The sequence below is a fragment of the Carassius auratus genome, chromosome 7, assembly GCF_003368295.1.
Source record: "Carassius auratus strain Wakin chromosome 7, ASM336829v1, whole genome shotgun sequence".
Taxonomy (NCBI): Eukaryota; Metazoa; Chordata; class Actinopteri; order Cypriniformes; family Cyprinidae; genus Carassius; species Carassius auratus.
Window position 1 is genome coordinate 25,838,839 of NC_039249.1, and position 22,109 is coordinate 25,860,947.

General features: G+C 37.7%; 1 protein-coding gene across 1 annotated transcript in view; it reads right to left on the reverse strand.

The window, feature by feature from the left end:
* Nucleotides 1-22,109, reverse strand: part of piezo1 (piezo type mechanosensitive ion channel component 1 (Er blood group)) — a 100,173-nt gene that overhangs the window by 1,951 nt on the left and 76,113 nt on the right. Inside the window, 41 exon segments of the mRNA XM_026268165.1 lie at nucleotides 27-213; nucleotides 530-609; nucleotides 1,640-1,762; nucleotides 1,854-2,026; nucleotides 2,467-2,559; nucleotides 2,652-2,840; nucleotides 3,965-4,112; nucleotides 4,523-4,681; nucleotides 4,816-5,030; nucleotides 5,305-5,452; nucleotides 5,973-6,087; nucleotides 6,237-6,552; nucleotides 6,894-7,082; nucleotides 7,886-8,144; nucleotides 8,486-8,650; nucleotides 9,218-9,333; nucleotides 9,409-9,593; nucleotides 10,072-10,146; nucleotides 10,274-10,385; nucleotides 10,480-10,580; nucleotides 10,872-10,949; nucleotides 11,394-11,470; nucleotides 11,553-11,642; nucleotides 11,901-12,066; nucleotides 12,775-12,871; nucleotides 12,962-13,205; nucleotides 14,025-14,181; nucleotides 14,777-14,881; nucleotides 15,587-15,791; nucleotides 15,956-16,156; nucleotides 16,498-16,623; nucleotides 17,521-17,697; nucleotides 17,891-18,054; nucleotides 18,188-18,294; nucleotides 18,493-18,651; nucleotides 19,007-19,155; nucleotides 19,252-19,433; nucleotides 20,252-20,357; nucleotides 21,116-21,376; nucleotides 21,484-21,578; nucleotides 21,663-21,753. Coding sequence (XP_026123950.1) covers nucleotides 27-213; nucleotides 530-609; nucleotides 1,640-1,762; nucleotides 1,854-2,026; nucleotides 2,467-2,559; nucleotides 2,652-2,840; nucleotides 3,965-4,112; nucleotides 4,523-4,681; nucleotides 4,816-5,030; nucleotides 5,305-5,452; nucleotides 5,973-6,087; nucleotides 6,237-6,552; nucleotides 6,894-7,082; nucleotides 7,886-8,144; nucleotides 8,486-8,650; nucleotides 9,218-9,333; nucleotides 9,409-9,593; nucleotides 10,072-10,146; nucleotides 10,274-10,385; nucleotides 10,480-10,580; nucleotides 10,872-10,949; nucleotides 11,394-11,470; nucleotides 11,553-11,642; nucleotides 11,901-12,066; nucleotides 12,775-12,871; nucleotides 12,962-13,205; nucleotides 14,025-14,181; nucleotides 14,777-14,881; nucleotides 15,587-15,791; nucleotides 15,956-16,156; nucleotides 16,498-16,623; nucleotides 17,521-17,697; nucleotides 17,891-18,054; nucleotides 18,188-18,294; nucleotides 18,493-18,651; nucleotides 19,007-19,155; nucleotides 19,252-19,433; nucleotides 20,252-20,357; nucleotides 21,116-21,376; nucleotides 21,484-21,578; nucleotides 21,663-21,753 — 6,185 coding nt within the window.

Here is a 22,109-nt window from a genome sequence, read left to right on the forward strand (position 1 = left end):
TCATGAAAGGGATGATTGACGTGTACCCATATCCTGCCAGAAAGCCCAAACTTGGAGGGCTAACTTTGTCGTTAAAGATGACCATAGGTAGAACACCACAGGACTCCTTGCAGTCTGCAATGCTGATGTCCCACCACTCCTGAGCTCCAGTGGTATTCACAGAGGCTTCCCTCATCAGTGACAAAGTCACATCTTGATATCCATCCTCATCACCTGCCAGGATAAAATATGTTTTATATATATAGAGATTACAGTAAATACTACAATAAGATATTTTAAAGATATGTTCCATGTTGATTTCACCCTGTTATGCCACATTCTGCCATTAATCAATCCATCATAAAATGTATATGGCAGACCAGGGAATATTTGGATATTTAAGTACAATTGAATTTAGATGTAAATATGATGTTACACGACAGTATAAATTAATGTTCATTATGTCTCAAACAGGGTGGAGATCCCTCACAAATCATTAGAAAAATGTTTTGAGCCTGACTAAAACACTAAATAGATGAATTATTTTTACCTTCATACAGCTGGCTAACTGGCTTTGCTTCAGCTCCAGTAGGTGCTCTGATGTAGTTAGGAAACATGTTCGGCACGTGTCTACAAGAAAATTACAGAGATGATTCACAATCCGAGTCCAAAAACAAGGCCATTAGCATGTCTTGAACACTGAGGGATTAAGAAATAGAATAGTGAACTATGCACTTTTATTTGTATAACTAATATGTTGAAAATACAAAACGGAACTTGTCTTCTCACATTCAGTCAGTAATTACATGCATCACATAAATTGATCATAATTTCAATTTAAAATGTCCATAAAGTTGAGTCGTTTGCATCACTGCCGGTCATTTAACATTTTGATCATAAAACAGTTGTCAAATATTTTATTTTAGTCATTAATTATCCTCCCTCATGTCATTCCAAACCTCCTTTTATCATTGGAACACAAATTAAGACATATTTTATAAAATCCGAAAGCTGACTGACCCTCCATAGATGGCAAGGATACTACCATTACCATCAATGCACAGAAACGTAGCAAGGACATCGGCAAATCAGTTCAACCGTAATTTCACGAAGTTACAAGACTAATTTATTCATAAATTCTTCTCCCAGAGTCACCTTCTTCTGCCATTTTGGAGAGTACCCCAGAATGTAATTGCCGCTGTTTATGTTCAGCACGTGCGTGCTGGCTTCTGAACGTAAACAACGCTGATTGCGTTCTGGGTTGCTCTCCAAAATGGCGGAAGACTTGAAGAAGAAGAATTGCTGAATAAATTATATTATTGTTTTCTTTGCTAACAAAAAGTATTCACCTAGCTTCAACTATGCTGCTGACTATGGTGGGTCAGAGAGCTCTCGGATTCCATCAAAATTATTTTTATCCGTGTCCAAAATGAACAAAGGTCTCATGGGTTTGGAACAACATGAAGGTGAGGAATTAATGACTGAATTTACATTTTTTTGGGTGAACTATCCCTTTAAATATTTCACTACTTCCATCTTACTTTGATCTTTTTAAGAACATTGAAACTGACACTTCATTATGGAATCTGAGCTCGGCTTCCATCAACCCTAAACCTAAAGGAAGACTGAGATTTTCTCCTCATGTAGTCACAAAACTTACACAGGATCGTTCCGGGTGCCCAGAAGCAGCGAGGCCAGGTCTGCTCTGACTGGGTTCTTCTGTGACAAACTGATGGAGTGCTTGTCAAAAGTATGTTCTACTGTGCCACCTTTCCCCAGATCCCTTTCAGACACAAACACATGAGCATGAGGTCCTGTACTCCCAACAGAAGCAAGTTTCATTCAAAACCACTGTGCTTCTCCATCAAACTGACCTTTGGAAGTTCCAGTCCAGACGGAGGGTCATGTCACCTGTGCTGCTAAGGAGTTCCTTTATTAGCTCCTGTCTGCTCGGTGGGCTGATCCGCCACACTGACCCGGAGCTGCCCTCGATGTTGGCTGTGACTATGTCTTCATAGCTGTACAAGGTAATAAACTGCATGGCCACCTGTGGACACATTACAGTATTGGACACTAATGGAAAAGCCAACTGTTCTAAGTAGCAAAGGCTGGTATGGCTGTAATGCTACTCTTTTTTTTTTTTTTGTTAATTATGAAATTTTACAAATGAACAAAGTTTATGAATTCTGAAGCCTAAATAAAACTGCCAGAAGTAAAACACTTAATTTAGACTATAAACCACAGTTGCATGACTTCAGTGTGTCCACCGTTAAGCTTCCGACATCTCTCTCAGTCTGAAAGAGTTTCCATGAAAGTCTGAGTAAATGTAGTGTAAAATAAACTGTTTAATTTCAGCAAATCTGTGTGCAGTATGTTTCTTTACGGTCACTATTAAATTGTATCGTATGCATACACAGCATTATATCAGTTATCTTGTCATTATCAGTATCAACTGTTATGGAGTTGTCACTGTTGATGTCTACTTACAGCGTTTTTTCCAAACTGTCTGGTGAGACGATTATAATCCTGCTCAATGAAAGGCTGGATGGACTGCTGCTGCACACTCATGGTAAATAAAGGCTGCAGGAGGACACATGAGTCAAATCTCAAATTTAAACTCTCAAATGATCAAACTATTAAACACTCATTGAAATGTTACAATTGAATTTTACCTCATAACCACCAAGCCTGACTGTGACGGTAACATCAATGGGATGGTTAACCACACCCACTACAGATTTAACCAGTGAAATGAAGAGTAGTGGGAACCAAATGATGCAAATGAGGAACAGAATGATAAGGCCGCCCATTCCATATTTGACAATCCTCTTTTTCTTTTGCCCTCTTGGTTGGGGATATTTCTGCAGAGAAAAAGTTTAAGCCCAAAAGTACGATTGCGTACACATTAGAATCAAATGATCAAGATATTACACTTTCCATGAATAAGGTACAAAATCTGTCATGCCACTCAAGTTCGTCCCCCCCCCCCCAGATCTTTTGGACTGGTGTGAATATAACAATCGCACTCGGGTGCAGACCAAACAACCGAACCGAGACCCAGCTGAAGAGGTGGTCTCGGTCCACTTCCAAACGAACACTGCTACGGTGGTTGAAAGGATGTACCAATGAAAGGATGACCTTAAGCACACGTGTGGTTTTGTTTACAAAGAAAACGTATCCTTATGTCGCAGCTGACACAGAAAAGTGTACGCTGCTTGCAATTCAGCTCATATTTTACAAAATTGCGCTACAGTGATCTGGAGAGATACGGTGGAGACGAACTGTTGAATAAAGTAATTATTTTTGTTTTCTTTGCGTACAAAACATATTCTCGTCGCCATATGACATTACGGTTGAACCACTGATGGCAGATGGACTATTCTGACAATGCTTTTCATACTTTTCTGGACCTTAACAGTCTATTTTTACTTGGCAGTCTATGGGACAGTCACAAGCCTCCCGATTTTCATCCAAAATATCTTAAATTGTGTTCCGAAGACGAACAAGCTTTTGCGAGTTTGGAACGACATGGGGTTAGGTGATATATGACAAACTCATAAGACGCTCTTTTTCACCACCTGCTGGCGTATTAATGTAATATAAAGAAATGGTCACTGAACAAATTGGTGAACGAATTCGAATGAATCATTTTGGTGCACAAACTGAAAATGAACAAATCTCTTGAAAGAATACAAATTTCCACCACTGAGGTCACAAGGTAATACTAATTCTGTGCGAATAGGGCTTATGGCACCTTTACTGCTAGGTTTTTTTTTTCACATTTATTAAACATATCTAGGCTACTTAGTCAATAGTAATGTGACATCGATATATATCCTTTGTCTAGAAAATGCCAAAAATATTCAGTTTATTTAGGATTATATGACCATAATAACCTGAATGATAAACAAATAACTAATCCGAAATTTTAGGTATATCAAAATGTTTTTGAATGCCAGTGTTTTGAATCAAGAAGAGCTGCTACCTTTTCTGTCTCTCGGCTACATTTAATGATGAAGATATTAGCGTAGATATCCTCCACACACATCCAGTCGGAGAGAGACAGTGTCGTATCTGTCCAAACCCAGTCCATCACTGCTCGAAGCTCAACTAAAAAAGGAACCAGGCGGAACCTGAGGAAACAAATTCATTATTTCTTAAAAATGGTGCCTATTACATATATGTGACCATGGAGCACAAGTCATAACCAGACATAAGTAGCACTGGTATATTTACAGCAATAGCCAACAATACATTGTAGGGGTCAATTTTTCTTTTATGCCAAAAATCATTATTATATTAAGTACAAATCATGTTCCGTGAAGATATTTTGTAAATATATCAAAACTGAATTTTTCTCTTTTCTCAATATTTGAGCTCAGCTAAATATTGGCCAGTCCTAACAAACCATACATAAATGGAAAACTTATTTATTTCACTTTAAGATGATGTATAAATCTCTATTACGAAAAATGTACTCTCATTCTATTAGTAAATCAATTTTGAAGACGACACTGAAAAATGAAGAAAAGAAAGTGCCCACCCTTGGAAAAGGAAGAGGTTGAGGTGATTGAATTTCTTGGTCAGGAAGTTTCCAAGGATTCGTGTAGGGTAGCCACAACGGATCTGATACGCTGACAAGGTGAAGTAGATGCACTTGAAAAAATACCAGAGCTGGGCCACTGAATTATGATTGAACATCCTGTGAAAAAAAAGGAAATTATATACTCCTTGAAAAATATCTCAAAATATCTTAAATCATTTGATTTTGATCACCAAAGATCACAGAAGTAGAACCTTCCCTGATACTCAAACTGCATCTAAACACTCCCTTACCTCTCAGTGACAGCAGGAAGGATGAAGAACATCCACAGGTGGATCCCGAAAACCAGTATAATCTGGAAGATGAGCTTTCCCAAGATGCTCTTCCGCAAGTAAAGTGCACGGTCAATGATCATGGTGCTGAACTGAATGAGGAGCATGACTAGAAACGCCTCGGGGACCTGGTCCTCAGACAGAGAGGAGGCTATATCTGCTGCCGCCGAGTATTTCTGAGACAGAGCAAACATTTCACATTCAAATGACTTTCAACTGGTTTCAAGTCAACAGGTCTGTTTAATTTGAGTTCTTAATAAATGTAGTATTACTATACATTTATCTTATTAGTATCTTATTAGTTGCATTTACAGTTGATGTTTTAACTCAAACCTGTGCTTGACAATTTTTAATTTAGGATTGATTCCAAATCATGGCAAATTATGCTATTCCAAATGCAAATTCCTTCAAGGTTTTTATTACGAAGAATGTAAGGTTTCTTTTACTCACTCCAAAAGCCCAGAAACCGAATATGATGATGATAAAATCCACCACGTCAGTAAGAAACATAAGAGCGTAGACATCAGTAGCTGCCCGATATTCTGCATGAAGGATGTTCTGGAAGAATCCACAGGTGGGCTTATAGACATTGTTCACTCTGCACAGATGAAAACACACCACAAGATAAAATGAAATGGCAGTTAAACACAAAATGTCACATTAATTCAAAAATTCAGTGAGCAGAAACCTGTGAATCAGCAGACAGCTTGTGATATGTCAGTTTATAAATTTGTGGTATGCTATACAGTATATCAGCATTATTAGTTATTCATTTAAAAGATACACATATATAAATGTATCATACTGCAAAATGTTACACATTTTTCTTTGTTTGTACACAATATAAGAAAATAATTGTGCGAGGTCCAGTTTAAATTTTTGTGAAATAAAAATAATGCTGACTTTACAATAAGATTCTATTTGTTAACATGATTTAATTACATTAGCTAACATGAATTGACCATGCAAAATACTTCTAAAGCATTTGAGCTAATTTTACCATGTACTAACACATTATTAGGATCAGAAATGGTCTAAAATGAGCTAGACTTTGATTAGCTGCAATGATCTAGTCTCTCCTGCTGGCTTGAGAAAAAAAAAAAAAAAAAGAATCTTACATGGATAAGAAAAGTCCTTTGAATTTTCCTCCAATAGCATTCAAGATTTTTGTACTGGAGTCCTTGCTGCGTTTCTTGGACTTCTTCTACTTCTTGGGTTCCTTCTGTCTGGTGTCTATGAGAGGATTGTTTATACATATATCAAAAGAACACTACACATAACAGATACAGGTTCAGCTAACTCAGTACAATCTCACAGACATTATCCAGGTATATTAAATATCTAGTTATATACTGTAAATAATCTTTTTTTCCCCAACAGACCTATTTCTGACTGTTTTTTCTTGCGGAAGCGAAGGAAAGGACTCTTCTTCTTTCCATCCTCTTTCACTGTATCAAGGGTTTCTGTGGTATTCGTTTGCATGTTGGGCTCTGGGTCAGTCTGTATTTCAGCATCGGTCGGTGTTTCTGTTGACGGTGTCATTGACAGCACCTCCGTGTCGGGCTCTGGCTGTGCTCGGCTCTCCTCTTCATCTGAGAGTTGAAAGTCTTTCTCGTCTCTTTCATTCCTGTTCTTCTCCACAGATGAAAGATTGCTCTTCTCTTCCAGAGGGCCCTCTTGGTCCCAGAGACCATAACGCTGAGAGAGGCAAAGTGGGGAAAAAAAGGATATCACAAACAAACTAGATGCCAAGTTAGGTGTTTGGAGATTGTACGTCTTCACAGAAACGACACCATGATGGTTACATAACGAGATTGATTATGAATTCCATGTAGAATGCGCTGATATGTCAGCATTGGATTTTCTTTTCAAATTAGGCATGCAACGGTAACTTCCATACCAATGAATTTCTTTCAGATTGAAAGATTTTGAATAGAATTAACGTTTGAATTTTGACTGCTTCTAACTCTACCATTTTAGGATGGTAAGCATCTGAAACAGTTCAACTGGTCTAGGCTTGTTTTTTTTTAGCTAAATACCTGGAGAAGTGACCGGTGAAAAAAGAGGACCAGTAGCTGGAGCAAATCATAACGGATGTAGTTGTCAGTTTTCTCCAGTCCCAGGATGCGAGGAGGGAAGAACGGCTTGTCCTCATTTAACTTCAGCTCATAGTCAGTATTCCACGGGAAGAAGCCAAACTGAAACAGGTATTTGACCACCACCATGACCTGCGACAAACAACATGCCAAAGACACACACTAAGTTATTACTTTACTTTTAAAGTTTTAAAGCTTGGTTTTGTAAATAAAAAAATCTTTTTCTGCTGGAAAACAACAGGCCGTACAAGCTTACATGCTTGTAATTCTAAAAACCTTCAACCCCTTGTGATGCACATCTTTTGGCAGTGAAATAATTTTTAGATATTTACATAAGAATAACTTTTATATTGTTAGTTCAAGATGAAAACTCAAGCACATTAAATTTACTCTTCTATACATATATATAAAAAAAGCATTATTTTTATATTTTGTCTAAAGTTTCAATAAACTATTCCTTTTCTGGCTCTCATTTCATATGGTAAGCTGTACAGGGTTACTGCACTCAATCTGTTTTTGAAACATTATATATATATTTTGTACTTTTATCTATATAGCACTTTAAACAAAACAGATTGTGTCAAAGCAACTGAACAAAATTATATAGGAAAAACAGTGTGTCAACAATGCAAAATGACAGTAATCAACTTGACCAAAATAGTCCAGCTAGGTTAATCTTGCTCCCACTAGCTGCTAGTTATTAAAACCTAACACCACCACCCACCCAATAGAATAGAATTAAAGGTGACAAAAAAAAGACTTTTCAAAGGTAGTTGAAAAAAAAACCCTAAAAAGCATTATCATAAACACAGTATAACAGTAACATAACAAGAGTAAAAATATATATATATATATATATATATATATTATCTGAAACATGTCAAAATCAAATAACAAAATCCGCTGTAACAAAGGCATTGTCTGTTGTTCCTCACCTCTGTGTAGATGATGGCCGTCATCCAGAACCTCTTGGAAGGTCGTGGCACAGACAGCATTGCCCAGAGAAAGACGAGAATGGGCAGCACCAGTGAGATGACAGAGGCCGTCACCAGGTTATTGAGCATGATAATGAAGTAACAGACCAGCTCAGAGTGGGCCGCCAGAACATTATAGAGCGCAAAGAGCAGCTTCAGCAGTCGGTTCTGAGACGAGTAAAATTCACGACTCTGTATCAACTCCTCAACACTTAACGGCCTACAATAAAGCACACAGAGAAAAGAACTGAACTGCACAAACTGCAAAACAAAACTATCCATTTAATTTTGTTATTTTTTATTTTTTTTAACAAAGAGGTCTTATTCGCAATGTGAAAGTTAAACAAATTTATATTATAAAAACTGTTAATTGTTTATGCATCACACCGCTTTTCAAAGTTGAATTTATACATTTATTTGAAATAAATAACAGTCAATGCAAAAAAATTATGTCAATTAGATTAAAAAGCATTTCTAATGCAAAAACATCAGAGCGTGCCGAAGTGCTGTACTCTTTAATAATGGCCAACGATCATACAGTCATGTCATAGAAAGCAGCACCTTTCTGAAAGCAGTTCACTTGCGGTTCTGGAGCGTCGAGGGCGGTGGGTGTGTTGGCTGTAAAAGGGTTCTGTATCAAGCTCTAACGTGAGTGCAGAGGATAGAGTTGTGCTGCTGAAGTCACGGGACTTTGGAAAACCACCCAGTGTCTCCAACTCAATCACACTGCAAAACAAATTGGACATTCGGTCGTAACTGACAAAAACGAAATACATAGAAAAGACACTCTGTTGACCTCTTGCTGGATAGCCCACACTGGAATATCATTGGTCCAAAATCCAAAATAACTTTTACTTTCATTGTGGACATGTGATGTCATGTCTCGTTAGAAGACGGCATTAATCATAAACACTGCAAAAAAATATCTAATCAAACATACAAAAGTAAATGTTTTACTTTTGTGCTTAATTATGGATTATTATTGGTGCGCAATTATTAATAGTGGCTCTTTACTGTCTATATTTATCTTAATTATACCAAACATTTAAATTTTAGTTTAACATTGTTTGCACAAAATAAAAAAAATATTAAGCAGCAAAAACTGTTTTCAAAATTGATAATAATAAGAAATGTTCTTTGAGCACCAAATAAGCCTTTTAGAAACTGTAATAACATTTTGCAATTGTTGATATTGACCATGTAAAGTCCTTGAACAAAACATTGACATTTTTGACATTCTTGGCCATGTAGGCATCAGTGTAGGAAACTGGCTGCTGGGCAGGTTAGACTCACTCAACGTTACTGTTGAAGCGAACATTGTCTGTGTCCGTTTCATCGAGGCATGTCTCAACAGTGAGGTTCTCACTGTCCTGTGATATCTGATCATCCATGGGCTCTCTCGACGGTCTCTGTGAATGGATCAGAAATCATGAGAACAGTGTCAATGACACACTGGATAAGGTTTGTTTGAGCGTGTTGCCTACCTGGCTGATGTTGTGGATGAAGAGGTAGCGCTCCTCAGAGAGGATCGTAGAAGTGTCAACATACTGCTTGGTGAGCAAATTAAGCCACATAGTGAATCCGTCCACCATGGCCAGGAAGAGCACCCACAGGAACTTCAGTATGTCCAGAATCCTTTGAACTGTATCACTGCCAGTGGCTTGAGATGCTGTGAAATCAGAATGATGCACTAGGATGTCATGTGAAATTCAAGGCACCCCTCAAGCTCTTTTGCATTTCGCAGATGCTTACAGTTAGGCTGTGATAAATCTTTATATTTAAAAGGGGATATACAGTAGTCAACATTTGAACTGGGTCAAAAAAGTTCAAAGTTGTCCTAAGAGAAGAAAGCATTTTGGTTTGAGAACAACTTTGATTAAGTGGATCAAAGCCACTTCAACTTTAGACTAGTGTAGTTATTATCAAATGGTTGTGCCATTAACCTACATGTATTATCATTATCTTTATCATATTATCAATTAATTTGCTTAGCAAAACTCTCTTCAAACTGTTGCTCTGCAAACAGATCAAAGAGTAAACTGACCACAGAAAGACAATTTAGTGGCAACATTGAAACTGCATTATGACTTGAAAAAGTAATTTTAATTGTTTATTTTTTTTACAGTTCTTCCTCACCCATGACTTACCCACATCATCGCCTTCCTCTTGCATCTCCTCCACTTCTTTCCCATCAAAAACTGCTCCGCCGTCCTCAGTGTCATCTGATAACCACAGAAAGAAATAGACAAATCTCCTGAAATTTGATGAAGTGTGCAGCTGATTGCTTTGTTTATTTGTGCATGTATTACTGTATGTTTAATATGGATACAGAATATTTCAATGTTCAACCTGTATCCTGAGAGGTTTGCTGCTTCTTTGCTTCCGCTCTCTGCTCTTTCTGTCTCTGCTGACGCTCTTTCAGAGCTTCTTTTGCGCTGGTGACCCAAGCCTGGTATGCCAGCTGCAGAACACAGTTTAGACACAAACTTTACACATTTATCTCTATAAACACTGTCTTAGCAAACATAGAGCAAAGTCAGCACAAAGCATGTCACCTCAAAGGCAGTCTGTTGACGAGGTTTCTGCTCCTCCTGAAAGGATTCTTCTTCCTCTCCACTGTCAGACTCAAACATGTAGTATTCCCCAGAATGCAACACTAAAACAACAACATTAAATCATACTCAAACTCATCGTTGCAGTCTGAATTTTTGCTCTATTTCAAGAAAATATGTTCAAAACCCTCTGATACACAGCATATAGTGGACAGGGTCATTATAGATAACTAAAACTATAGTGACTTCAAATTAAAACAATAAAACATTTATAGAGCTATTTATAAGTAATGGAAAGGACAATAAAAACGTAACTTTAGACCACCATCTTCACATGATATGAAATGATTTGCAGGGCTAAGTTTGATATTCAGTAAGTATGACTGTGAATATACCATTTGCATGGTCCATCCAAGGATACTGCCACTGTTTGGACTTTGATAATTGTCTCTCCTTCTTCTGTTCCTCGGAGTCTGTGAAATACACATGTAAGTAATACTATGACAGATGCTCTCTCACTAGTAGCTCTGCACAGAATTTGAACAGAAACCCTTTCTGATTTCCATGGAATTTGAACAGTCATTTACAACATACTAAATATCCCCTTCCTTGTGCATGTTTGCTTATTAAAAAAAAAAAAAAAAAAAAAAAAAATTATATATATATATATTTTCTCACAATCGCCTAAACATTCCATTCCTTTTTCCTATTAGTTTGTTAAAAGAATACACCAAATAATAAAATTCATTCCATTCATTTAAAATGTACTATTCACTTATATTTTCCCAGTTGCCATAGCCTGCAAATGTAATTCACATATGCATGTGATATCAAATGACACTTGATGAAAGCGAATATTGGGTGTAAATAAGATTTAAAAGTGATAGCAGAAGAAAAGAATGGTAATGCATTTGTACCTGATGGCAGCTCCTCTATATCTGAAGTTTTGCGTCCTTCTTTATACTTCTGCTGTTTGTCAAGTATGCGTTTCATCCTGAGGAAAAATAAAGATATAGAGCTCAGGAAGGACACTGATTGAATGATTGAATAATGTAAAAAGGACGGCGTTAACTCACGATTCCTTTAGCTGCTGAAGTGACTTCTTCTCTGCCTGCTGATAGAAATGCATGCTCTTTATAATGCTGGCTCGGAACAGCTCGAAACCCCTTAATGCAAACATACACATGAAAAATCAGGTCAGAAAATAAACTTCAGATGTTAGAAATTAGAAACTAGAAACATATACACCAAATCACTGTTTTTGTTGTATTCCAAAACTTTGAAAAAAACATTTAGTGAATTGGACAAGAAAAGTCTAGAGTTGTAAGTCAGATTTATCATGTTCTCACACCGGACTGAATGGAAATCATGAAATATCTGACCCAACTGCCCCTTCTGATGTGCCCAGCGGGGGGCGCACTTACCGAGAGGCCTGTCGAGCCGATGCTTGAAGATCTGCAGATACATGCAAAAAGTAAAAACTGAGGAAGACTCTCCTCTGTAGCAGGAGGAAGAAGAAACAGATACTGTCCCAGATAATGCCAGCCTCTTCCACAGGCAGAGAGCATTCTTTCCCAGACACTGAATTAGCTGAGGAAGAAACACATACACATAAATAAGATTCCATCTGACTGTGCGGTGGTCTGTAATGTGGCATATTTAAAATGTTGTGCACATACCCTAGAAAAATATTTTAAATTGTAGAGAAAAAAAAATGCACCTTATCTCATTTGTGTGCATTTAAAAGCTAAATTTCACAAGCATTGGCCTGCTGATTCTATTCAAGAATCAAGTTCATTTCATCACTATGAGAACTTGTCATCGACTATATGTCAGTATATTTTTATAATTCAGCTGAGCTGACATTTAATTTGCATTGCATTTAATTTGATTGGAGCCTTAATCAGACTGATTTAAAAGTATTACAATTTTTTCAAAAGAAGAAAAAAAAAAAAGAAAAAGTGTTACCAAAAGCATTTTATGATGTGGTTAATTTCTTGCACTCTTAACTCTTGATATTTCGGTTTTGGCCATGGAAACAAAACACCACTTAAATGACTTTCAAAATTTTCCACTGCACTCTCTTTTTATATAAACAATTTAGAATAGCTAATTGCCACAATGTTGTATTTATTTAGATTAGGATATTTTTACTCTAGTCAAAAACAGTAAATATTGTAGTTTTTAAGTACAATATTATGACAGCGTGCTTAACAACGATGATACGAAAGAACTGCACCGTGGGAAAACTTTAAAAAGCACCACTCCAGAGCAACACAGCAGCAGTGCAAAACTTACGGTCATAGTAGCCTTTGACTGTGCACACCAGACTGAAGAGCTGAATCACCCAGCAGAAGTTCTTCTGCATCTCCAGCACAAACACGCAGGCCAGGATCTAACACAAGAACAGGGCTGTTGTAAGCAAATGTTCTCTTTGAAGCTGTTTGCACGTTAGTGAGTCAGCGTAGTAGGACTGTCCACTCACAGACAGGATGTTCTTGGAAATGATCACAGCCACATTGTACATGATCAGACAGTCCCACATGACCAGACGTGTACGTGATGGCTTGATCAGCAGCCGTGTGCCGAAGAGCAGGAAGAAGAAGCAGGCCATAAGATACCCCAAACCAAACACACTGATCCGAGTGGCACCGGTCACAAACACCACCGACAGCACAAACCAGAACATGTACCGGAACACCAGGACCTTTGCCATGTCCAAATAGGACCTTCAATACATAGAGAGAGACACACACCTATATTACTTTTCAATACAAGACATTAATGAAGCAAATAGTTCCTAAAGATTATAAAATACACCAGTTTAGTTCGTGCAGAGTAATCAAACAGTTGATAAAAACATCACAATTCGACTCCAGTCCATCAATTAAGGTCTTTGGAAGGTTAATGCTGTGTGTTTGTAATAAAACCATTAAGATGTTTTTAACTTCAAACCATTGCTTCTGGCTGAAATACAAGTCCTCTATCTATAACATGACTCAGAAGTTGCCTTTTCTGAATCAGGAGAGAAATACGCACAGATCAAGCAACGTTTATGAATGAAAAGTTCTAAACAAAAGCAGTGTGTCATTGGATTTTGTTGTGAGAGAAACAAAATATGTCATTAGTCACTGAATGAAGTGTTATTATGGATTTCAGCATGAAACAAAAGTTTGAAGTTAAAATACCATTTATTTCTTTAAACACAGCTTTTCACTTCACAAGATGTTAATTGATGGAATGGATTGCTGTGGATTACTTGTGGAATATTGGGATGCTTTTATCAGCTTTTTGGACGCACTTTCTGACGGCACCCATTCACTGCAGAGGATCCAATAGTGAGTAAATGCTATACTGTATTACTATATTTCTCTAATCTGTCCCGATGATGAAACAAACTCTGCCCTGAGGGTGAGTACATTTTCCAAATTTTATTTTTGTACATTTTTGGGTGAAGTATTCTTTTAAAGCTCCTTTTGTATTAGATTTGAACCGAGTAAAGCTGTTTTTATTTCTCATTCTTAACTAAAGTACACACAATGTGTTACCTGCAATTGATGAAGTTTGGGGCAGGGTTGAAGGGCATATCCTCCATGGGGTCAGGGTTGTCTTTGTTCTCACCTCCCATGACCATCCATTCTTCCTTCTTCTCATTTTCAAACACAGCCCACTGCTGGGAGGCACACATCAGCAAAAGGAAGTCCGCTGCAACAGAACATTTAGATTTTTACAAAGCTCAGAGTTCGGAAACCTGCGATGTGCTCTGATTGGCTAGCTATCTAAAGCGTTGTGATTGGCCGAGGCGGAGGCGTTATGCAAATCTTCCAACACAGTGGCATAGATTTGTGGTGTTTGAATGAAGCGTTTTAGGAAGGCGTGGTTGAGTCTAAACTTTTAGAAAGAATATCTCTCTGGGTTTGAGACTTTAATCTTTGGGACTTTACGGATCTAATCTATGCACGGACACATTTTAACACTCCAAAGAGAAAGGAAAACATGAAATCGTGTCATATGACCCCTTTAAGCAACATAACATATTGTACATAAAATAGTAGGAAACGGCTGACACAGTCAAACATGTGCTCACTCTTATGTTAAATAAATAATATATTAAGCCCCACCTAAAATAACAATTTTCATCACTGTATTAGATAAGACTAACAGCCTTGATAGTTGACTGAAAAGTCATTGTCATACATTTTTTAACATGGCTTAAGTTTCCATATATGTTTTGAAGCCACTATAGGATAACTGGTAAGTAATTACAGTGTATTGCTGTTCAGTTGAAGGTGTCACTTACAAATGAGGTTCCTAGAGTTGGGGATGGTGTAGAAGTCAGGTAAGTAGATCCATTTAACCAGAGCTGAATGGATAGTTACAGAGGTTCTCCATCTCCAGGGGTAATCTATAGCCATGTGAGACAGATCAGGTCACCAGAGTCAGGTCATCTAGTACTGATACTAAGCAGCGTAGACTGTTCTTATAATTAATCTGTGGTAATTGGCAGCTGAGCTGACTTATACTCGTTTTAGGTCAAATAAAGTCAAGTCCAATTTATTTGTATAGAGCTTTTCATAATACATTGTTTCAAAGCTTTATAGACATACATCATGTTAATGTTTACAATATCGTAATGCCTTCAAGTCACATTTAGCATGGTGAAAACTGATATATAGATATATAGCGTTGTTGCATTTTGGACGTCCAGAGTTTGAGTCCTGGCTAGTTGACCTTTTACAATCAGTTTTTCAATCAACCTCTGTATGTCACTTAACGTGAGAGTACTGTACTGTATGTATCCGAGTAAGGCTGAATAAACTTATTAGTTGTGTAATTCATAATTTATTAATTATAAGAGGGGTTTTGGACACGTTAAGCAGGACAGGTTGAGAGACCAGCAGCCCAACAGCACAAGCTTGGCTTTTAAAAATGAGTCAAGTGTTTTGTGTTCTTTTTTTTTTTTTAATCAAAAATCCCATCTTGTGTGAATGTCCAAAAGAACAAAGCTGTGCAACCTCTATATTCCTTTACTTTTACACAAAAATGTGTGATATGTCAAGTGATATGTTAAGTGACATCACTGTTGTTTTGAATGGAGTGGTACACTCACCTATACAGAGTGCAGGAGGGATGCCCACACACAGAACATACTGGTATATCATGAAGATAACCAGAAACAGGCAGTACTTAGACCAGGTCTTCGCAATGGCTGCCCTGCGTCGCTGCACCATGATGGCCACCAACCAACAGCCGTGGATAATAACCACAAAGTTCATACGCTGGCCAATAACATTCACAGTCATGAGAAAGCAGATCTAGAGGTGAAAGTGATGCACAAGTTAACATTAGATTTACTATTTGTGCTTTTATAACAACTAATATTGAGAAATGGTTTGATATATCAATTCTGAAACATGCATATACATATATATCCAACAGCATGCATTTATGATGTTTTTAGTTTAGGTGGATGTCATACTTCAAGGCCAAACTTGTAGAAGCTGTAGTCGAGCAGGTATTTGATGCAGTGAAGGAGACCCTTGTCCAGCGTGTCTCGGGTGGTCTGGGGAAAGATGACTGGAATTGGGGGAGGTGAGCACTGCAGTTGTCTGTAGTGATGAATCTGGTGGCGGTACACTGTTGCCTCAAACACCAGCAGCATGAGAACCAGCAGATGATCCTAATGGAACAGAACACCGAGCTCGTGTGCAACTTACTAAAACTGTAACCGTATATGATATAAGACAAATGACGGTGTGTAATATTAACAAAGACACAAAAATACCTATACTTCTTGTGAGCTTGTATAATAGATCTCGTCTCCAAGCTTTTTTTTTTTTAAGTTAAAGTCAACATTTGACCAATTAATTCTCTTTTTTTATCATTTAGAGACAGAGATTTCACTTTTAAAAAAGTGAAAAATTTAGACTTGAGCATATCTATAAAAAAGCTGAAAATGTGAAAATTTCCAGATCAAATTGAGTAAGTATTTTTGTTCGCTTTTGTTCATGTGAATCTCACCTTGGTGTAACCAAGGATAGTAGCATCTTTCCTCACACCAAACCACTTGGCAGGGTCCACAGGTGATTTATACAGGGTGGAGTTCAGCATTTCATCCGGTTCTAGACTGGTTTCATTTACCATTGGCTACAATACAGATGGAAAAGAGGTAAACAATGTGGTCTAAACCAGCAAGTTTCCAACATTAAGTTATTTTTCTGTCCTCACTGAAAGTGAAAGGTACCAACATAACATCTTGTAGCTACATCATGTTGAATCTGTTTAGGACACTCCACAATTACTGAATGGAAAGAAACAAACTGGCCAGAAATACAAGGAACATTTCAAGTCTGCTAGACATCTTTTAGGCTGCAGGGCAAAATCCTGACTGCAGAATAGACTAATTACTCAGAAGAGGAAAACTTGGCCATTTATATGGAGATAAACATAAGTCTTTTAAACAGCAAGCCTGAGGAATAGCCGAAGCATTTGTAAATCACCGGAGAATAACAATTTTCTTTTTTTTTTCTTTTTTTCAAACACTGATAAAATGCAAGAGTAAACACATCAACTTCATCCATGCTTCAGGGTATTTGTTTAATTAGTGCTAAGTTTATGAGACCAGCAGGGTGCCGAGATGCAAGCATCACACAAATCTTGTGCGAGACGGTGTTGCTATTATTAATTCTGGTACAAGTGTGGGAGGAAGTGTGTATTTGCCGCATGAATGTATTTAAAAGTACTTAGGTAAATATAAACTAGATTTTTACATTTATGAAGTAAATGGGAGTGCTTTCTCATGCAAAAGTCATAATAATATGCTGTTCTGAGTAGTCTCAAATATATGGATGGATGGATAGATGGATATAACATTTTTTTATCCTAATTTTACTTTAATTTTCAAAATGTGATGTTAAATAGTCCAGGATTTGTTCAAATGACAGATGCCATAGTAACAGTGATGCTTACCTTAGAAAGCACTTTACAACAACAACAACAAAAAAGTGTGTTTGAAAGCATGTGTGTTTAGGTGTCCTGTCTTACCACAGTGCAGTTGTTGGAGTACTCCGCAGGGTTGACTACACTGAGCTGGTACAGCATCTTGCAGACGATGATGACACAAACCCAGATGGTGGAGAGACAGGAGGCCATTGCTCTGAAACGGCCGTAAGGCATGGCAAAACTCCACAGCACCACCAAGACCAAGTTCATTGCAGATGGCTTTGAATGAAGGGGGAGCACAAGAAAGTAAATGCAAGGCAAGTGAAGTGAAGTGTGTAACACTGACATATTATCACCTCATAACAAGATAGGTGGAAGCAGATGGCTGTTTCTCTGGTGTGCTAAGAAAGTACATAAACGCAGGTTAAGAAACTGACACAATGAAATGACCTAAATATAAGAGTGTGCAGACCTCCAATAGCGCCACCCAGACGACACAATAAGCCACAATTTTGATGATGTGCAGCTCCAATACTCTCCAAATGAAACTTTGGACATGGGTTAAGGTGTCAGAGAACTTGCTAGACAGAACCATTAGTCTGTCCATCACCAGTCCCCACTTGCTGGGTATCGCTTCTGAAAACAGAGTAAGAATGCACACTACAATTAGGGGTGTATGTTGGCAACCGTATGAGTATTGGCCAATATTAAGTTTAAAATTCCTTTCATTGAGTTTGACCAGCACAGAAGCAGTATTTATTACTCTCACCGTCGACCTCTGATGGATCATCACCCTGCTCTGTAATGAGATCTTCCTCCTCAGCTCTTACTTCCTCTGTGGATCGAACCAAATCGGGATTCTCTATACCTCTCTTCCTGTGGGGAGATCAAGAACAGCACTGTCAGATATAATAAAATAATAAAAAAGCAATATCTCTTCAATATTTTCAAATATTTCTCACAGAATGCGACTGGTTAAATGGAGAAATAAAAAAATACCCTGGGAATCGGCATCAGATTTAAAAAATTAATAAATAAAACTGAATTTATTCAGTTCAGAGGTAGTGCTCATGCCTGTTGATGGGTGTGACATTCTCCAGATCTGTGATCTTCATGAAGGGCTTATGGAAGTAGTGAAGCTGTAGAATACAGGCCAACAAGAAGAAGCCTGGGATCACAATACTGGTGAAGAGCTCAGATAGTTTAAACGTCTCCAGCCCCATGTCAGACAACCTAAAGATGGAGAACCATATGCAATTATCACAAGTAATGTACATGAAAATAAAAATTGTAACTTCACTTACTCGTCCATATAACATTCCAAGCCCATACGACTTTTCATAGAACACAAAATAAGACAATGCAGAATTTGTATGTGTGACTACAGCCTTTTGAAGCTTTTTTCCAGCTCTTCTAAAGCTTAAAGGACCCACACTTAATTGTATGGAAAAAGGGAAGCAGGAACATTCAAAGAAACTTCTCCTTTAGTGTTCCACAAAAACATGGGTTTGGAATGACATTAAGGTCCTTCTTTTCCTATATCCTCTGAAACACTCACAAATAGTAAACACTAAACCAGGGGACATACTGTTGTTCTGTGAATCCAGTGAAGTTTCCCCAATAGCCTGGAAAGTCCTCAAATTGAAAGGTGTATATAGCAATGAGCACCACCATGGTGTAGGCCACCACCATCCACCAGAAGGCCTTCAGCAACCTCCTCCAGAGAGAATAGTACACCTAAGGACAGAGAGGTTTTTTTTTTGCTCAGTTTTATGACTAAATTTAGAGAAGAGCATTATGTTTCACACTGTATGTGGGCTGGTAAAAGTGTACCTGATACAGGCACAGGCAAAGCAGAAATAGCAGCATGTAGACTATCTTGTAGGCTACAAGCTTTCCTGCAAAGCTGACCATGATGAACATGCCACCACACACGTAGATCCAGTACTTAGCGTACAGACTCATCACCAGACCACCAAACACCTTCAAAATCGACTCATTTCGACCTGTGTTCTCTGAAAGAGAAAGAAAAACAAAACACTTAAACTACACTATCTTTGGTGAAATGAGGAACCCAAAAATAAAATAAGACAAAATAAGAAGAGTTTACCCACTCAAAGCAAAAGTTTTTATGACTTTGTATATAAAACCCTAATTTTATAGTACTCAAGTGGTGCTTTTTTGTCATAACTGCTCAACTGTCTCTCTCTCTCTCTCTCTCTCTCTCTCTCTCTCTCTCTCCCTTTTTTTTGGAAAAGAGTAGAGTAAACTATCTACACATTTTCTCTTTGATTTCTATACATATTGATTTTCATACAGGTTTGGATTAACATAAGCATCAATAAATAAGGACAGAATTATAATTGTAAAAGTTGTGCATGACATATCGACTAATAAATTACAGAAAGTTTAGCAAACACTTATCATCAGGTAAACAGCAAAAGTCCACAGGCTTTTCAAAATGAAAACAAAAGGAAAATTCAAACTAAATTGATTGTTGGTGGCAGTGTATGTTTGCCAAGAAAACCAAAAAACGGAAAGAATAGATGAAGTGGAGGAGGGGGAATTACAAATGTTTTCATAATGATGAGTAATAGACAGTGATTTAATTTCCTGAACTTCCTGAATGATTCAGAAATAAATCTATTTATTCTGGCTTTGTGGTTAGCACTCTTGTTCCAGATAAATGACAGGGTTATCATGTAGTAGATGTGAGTTTGACTCTTGTTCCCGGGCCCAACATCACTTCCTGTTCTCTCTACATTTGATCCATCAAAAAAAAAAAATGGCACAAAACGCAAACAAAATTGTCTCTCCTGATGCTCTCGCTCACCTCCAGTGGTGACCTCCTGCAATGGTGCAGTTATTCTCTTCTTCCTGCTGAACATGTCCTTTAAAGACTGTCTCAGCAAAAGCCAAAATGTCAACGTGAACAGCAGCTGAGAATAAAGAGAAAAAGAGTGAAGCAATATTTACACTTTGCTCCGTGTATTATGAAACATCATAAGAATTATGACTGATCATGTGGTTTACATGTGGTTGGATTGTGTAAAGATGTAGCAAGTCAGAACAAGTTTTCCCATCAACATTTCTGACTAATTTTAAGGTTTATGGCAGCCATCTCTATCCCAATACAGAATTTTATACAGAAACTTTGTGCATTCTAAACTAAAAGCAGTGCGTCCAAACTTATGTAGGCACAGCAACAATACATATTATACCTTTTCTAACATATCCATTTAAGGATTTGTTTGAGAAGTAAGATCTTGAAAATGTGTACTGTTGGTGTGCCTCCAGGAACAGTGTTGGGAAACACTACATTATAGTAACATTTTAGGTTTAATACAAGTCAAGCTTGACAGCACTTGTGGCATAATGTTGATTAATATTAATGTTGACCGACTTTACTGACAAGATGCACATGACAGCTGCATGTGATTAATAGCACAGCCCTACATACAAAACCCCTTCACTTCCACTTCCACTTTTGTTTAAAGAAAAGAAAGGCCAAATCAAAATGAATTTTCCTGGTAATCAATATCACACTGTAAATACTTATTTGAGCAAACTTCTATTTAACCCAGAATGTTTTCTTTTAAATAGCAACTTGATTATTATCCAATATCAACTAGTATTACACAACAATGGCAGTCATACAAAAAAAAAAAAACATTTGCCAGGACTTCACTGTCCTCACCATGGCCCCTAAACGCAAACAGGGGTACTGTGCTCGGTCCAAACCCAGCTGGCGCAGGCTCATGGTGCCAATGTACTGGGGCAGTTCTGTTTCTAGGTCCATGGCCCACACATACTGCAGGCAGCAAAGCACTAAACCATACAGTAGAATGAAGGGAGAGCAAATTGTGGCAAAGCGTTGACGTGCCCGCAGCATCCAGATCAAGCATGACCACAGCAGCAGCACAAATGTCAGCCAGCTATGGTATGTTATACTCCAGACCTGCAGAGGCAAGAACAAAAACACATTATTCAGGTGAAAATTACTGCTCCAACAATGAATCAGCACAAAGCTTTACATCTATAGACAGAAGAGAACATCTGTTTTACCATCATGGCTATGAGGGCACAAATGTAACTTTGATGCAAGATCATTCGTCCCACCAGACGAAGAGGATTATCGGCTGCAGTCTCTCCACTGGGCCCTGCACAAACAAACATCGCAAGCTCAGATTAAAGGTGAACTGGCATCCTCTCCAAGTGTAAATGCACAATCTACATTGTCCTACCTATGTCATGCTGACTTGAACCACTGTTCACAGGTTCTTCAGACATCTGTGATTCAGACAGAGGTGACTCTCTCGTGGTGAGAAGTGTTTGCTAAACAAAACAAACCAAAAAACAACTGTTTCACACAAGGACTGCATCTGACACTTTTTTAATAAGTACTTCAGCTGATTGTTATTCCTTTAATTAATGAAACATTCATTCCACATCGTGTTATCAGGTACAAGGTGGTTGGGTGAGAATATTCAGCAGGATCACACACTCCCTTCTCATAAAGGGATAGTCAAAACTTGTATGACTTTTTTCTTCTGTGAAACATAGAAGATATTTTGAATAATGCCGGTAACCAACCAGTTTTGCTTCCTATTGTGTTCCACTGTATGGATAAACAATAAATTGTATGGAACCAAAACTGTTTGGTTGCCAATATTGTTCAAAATATGTTATAT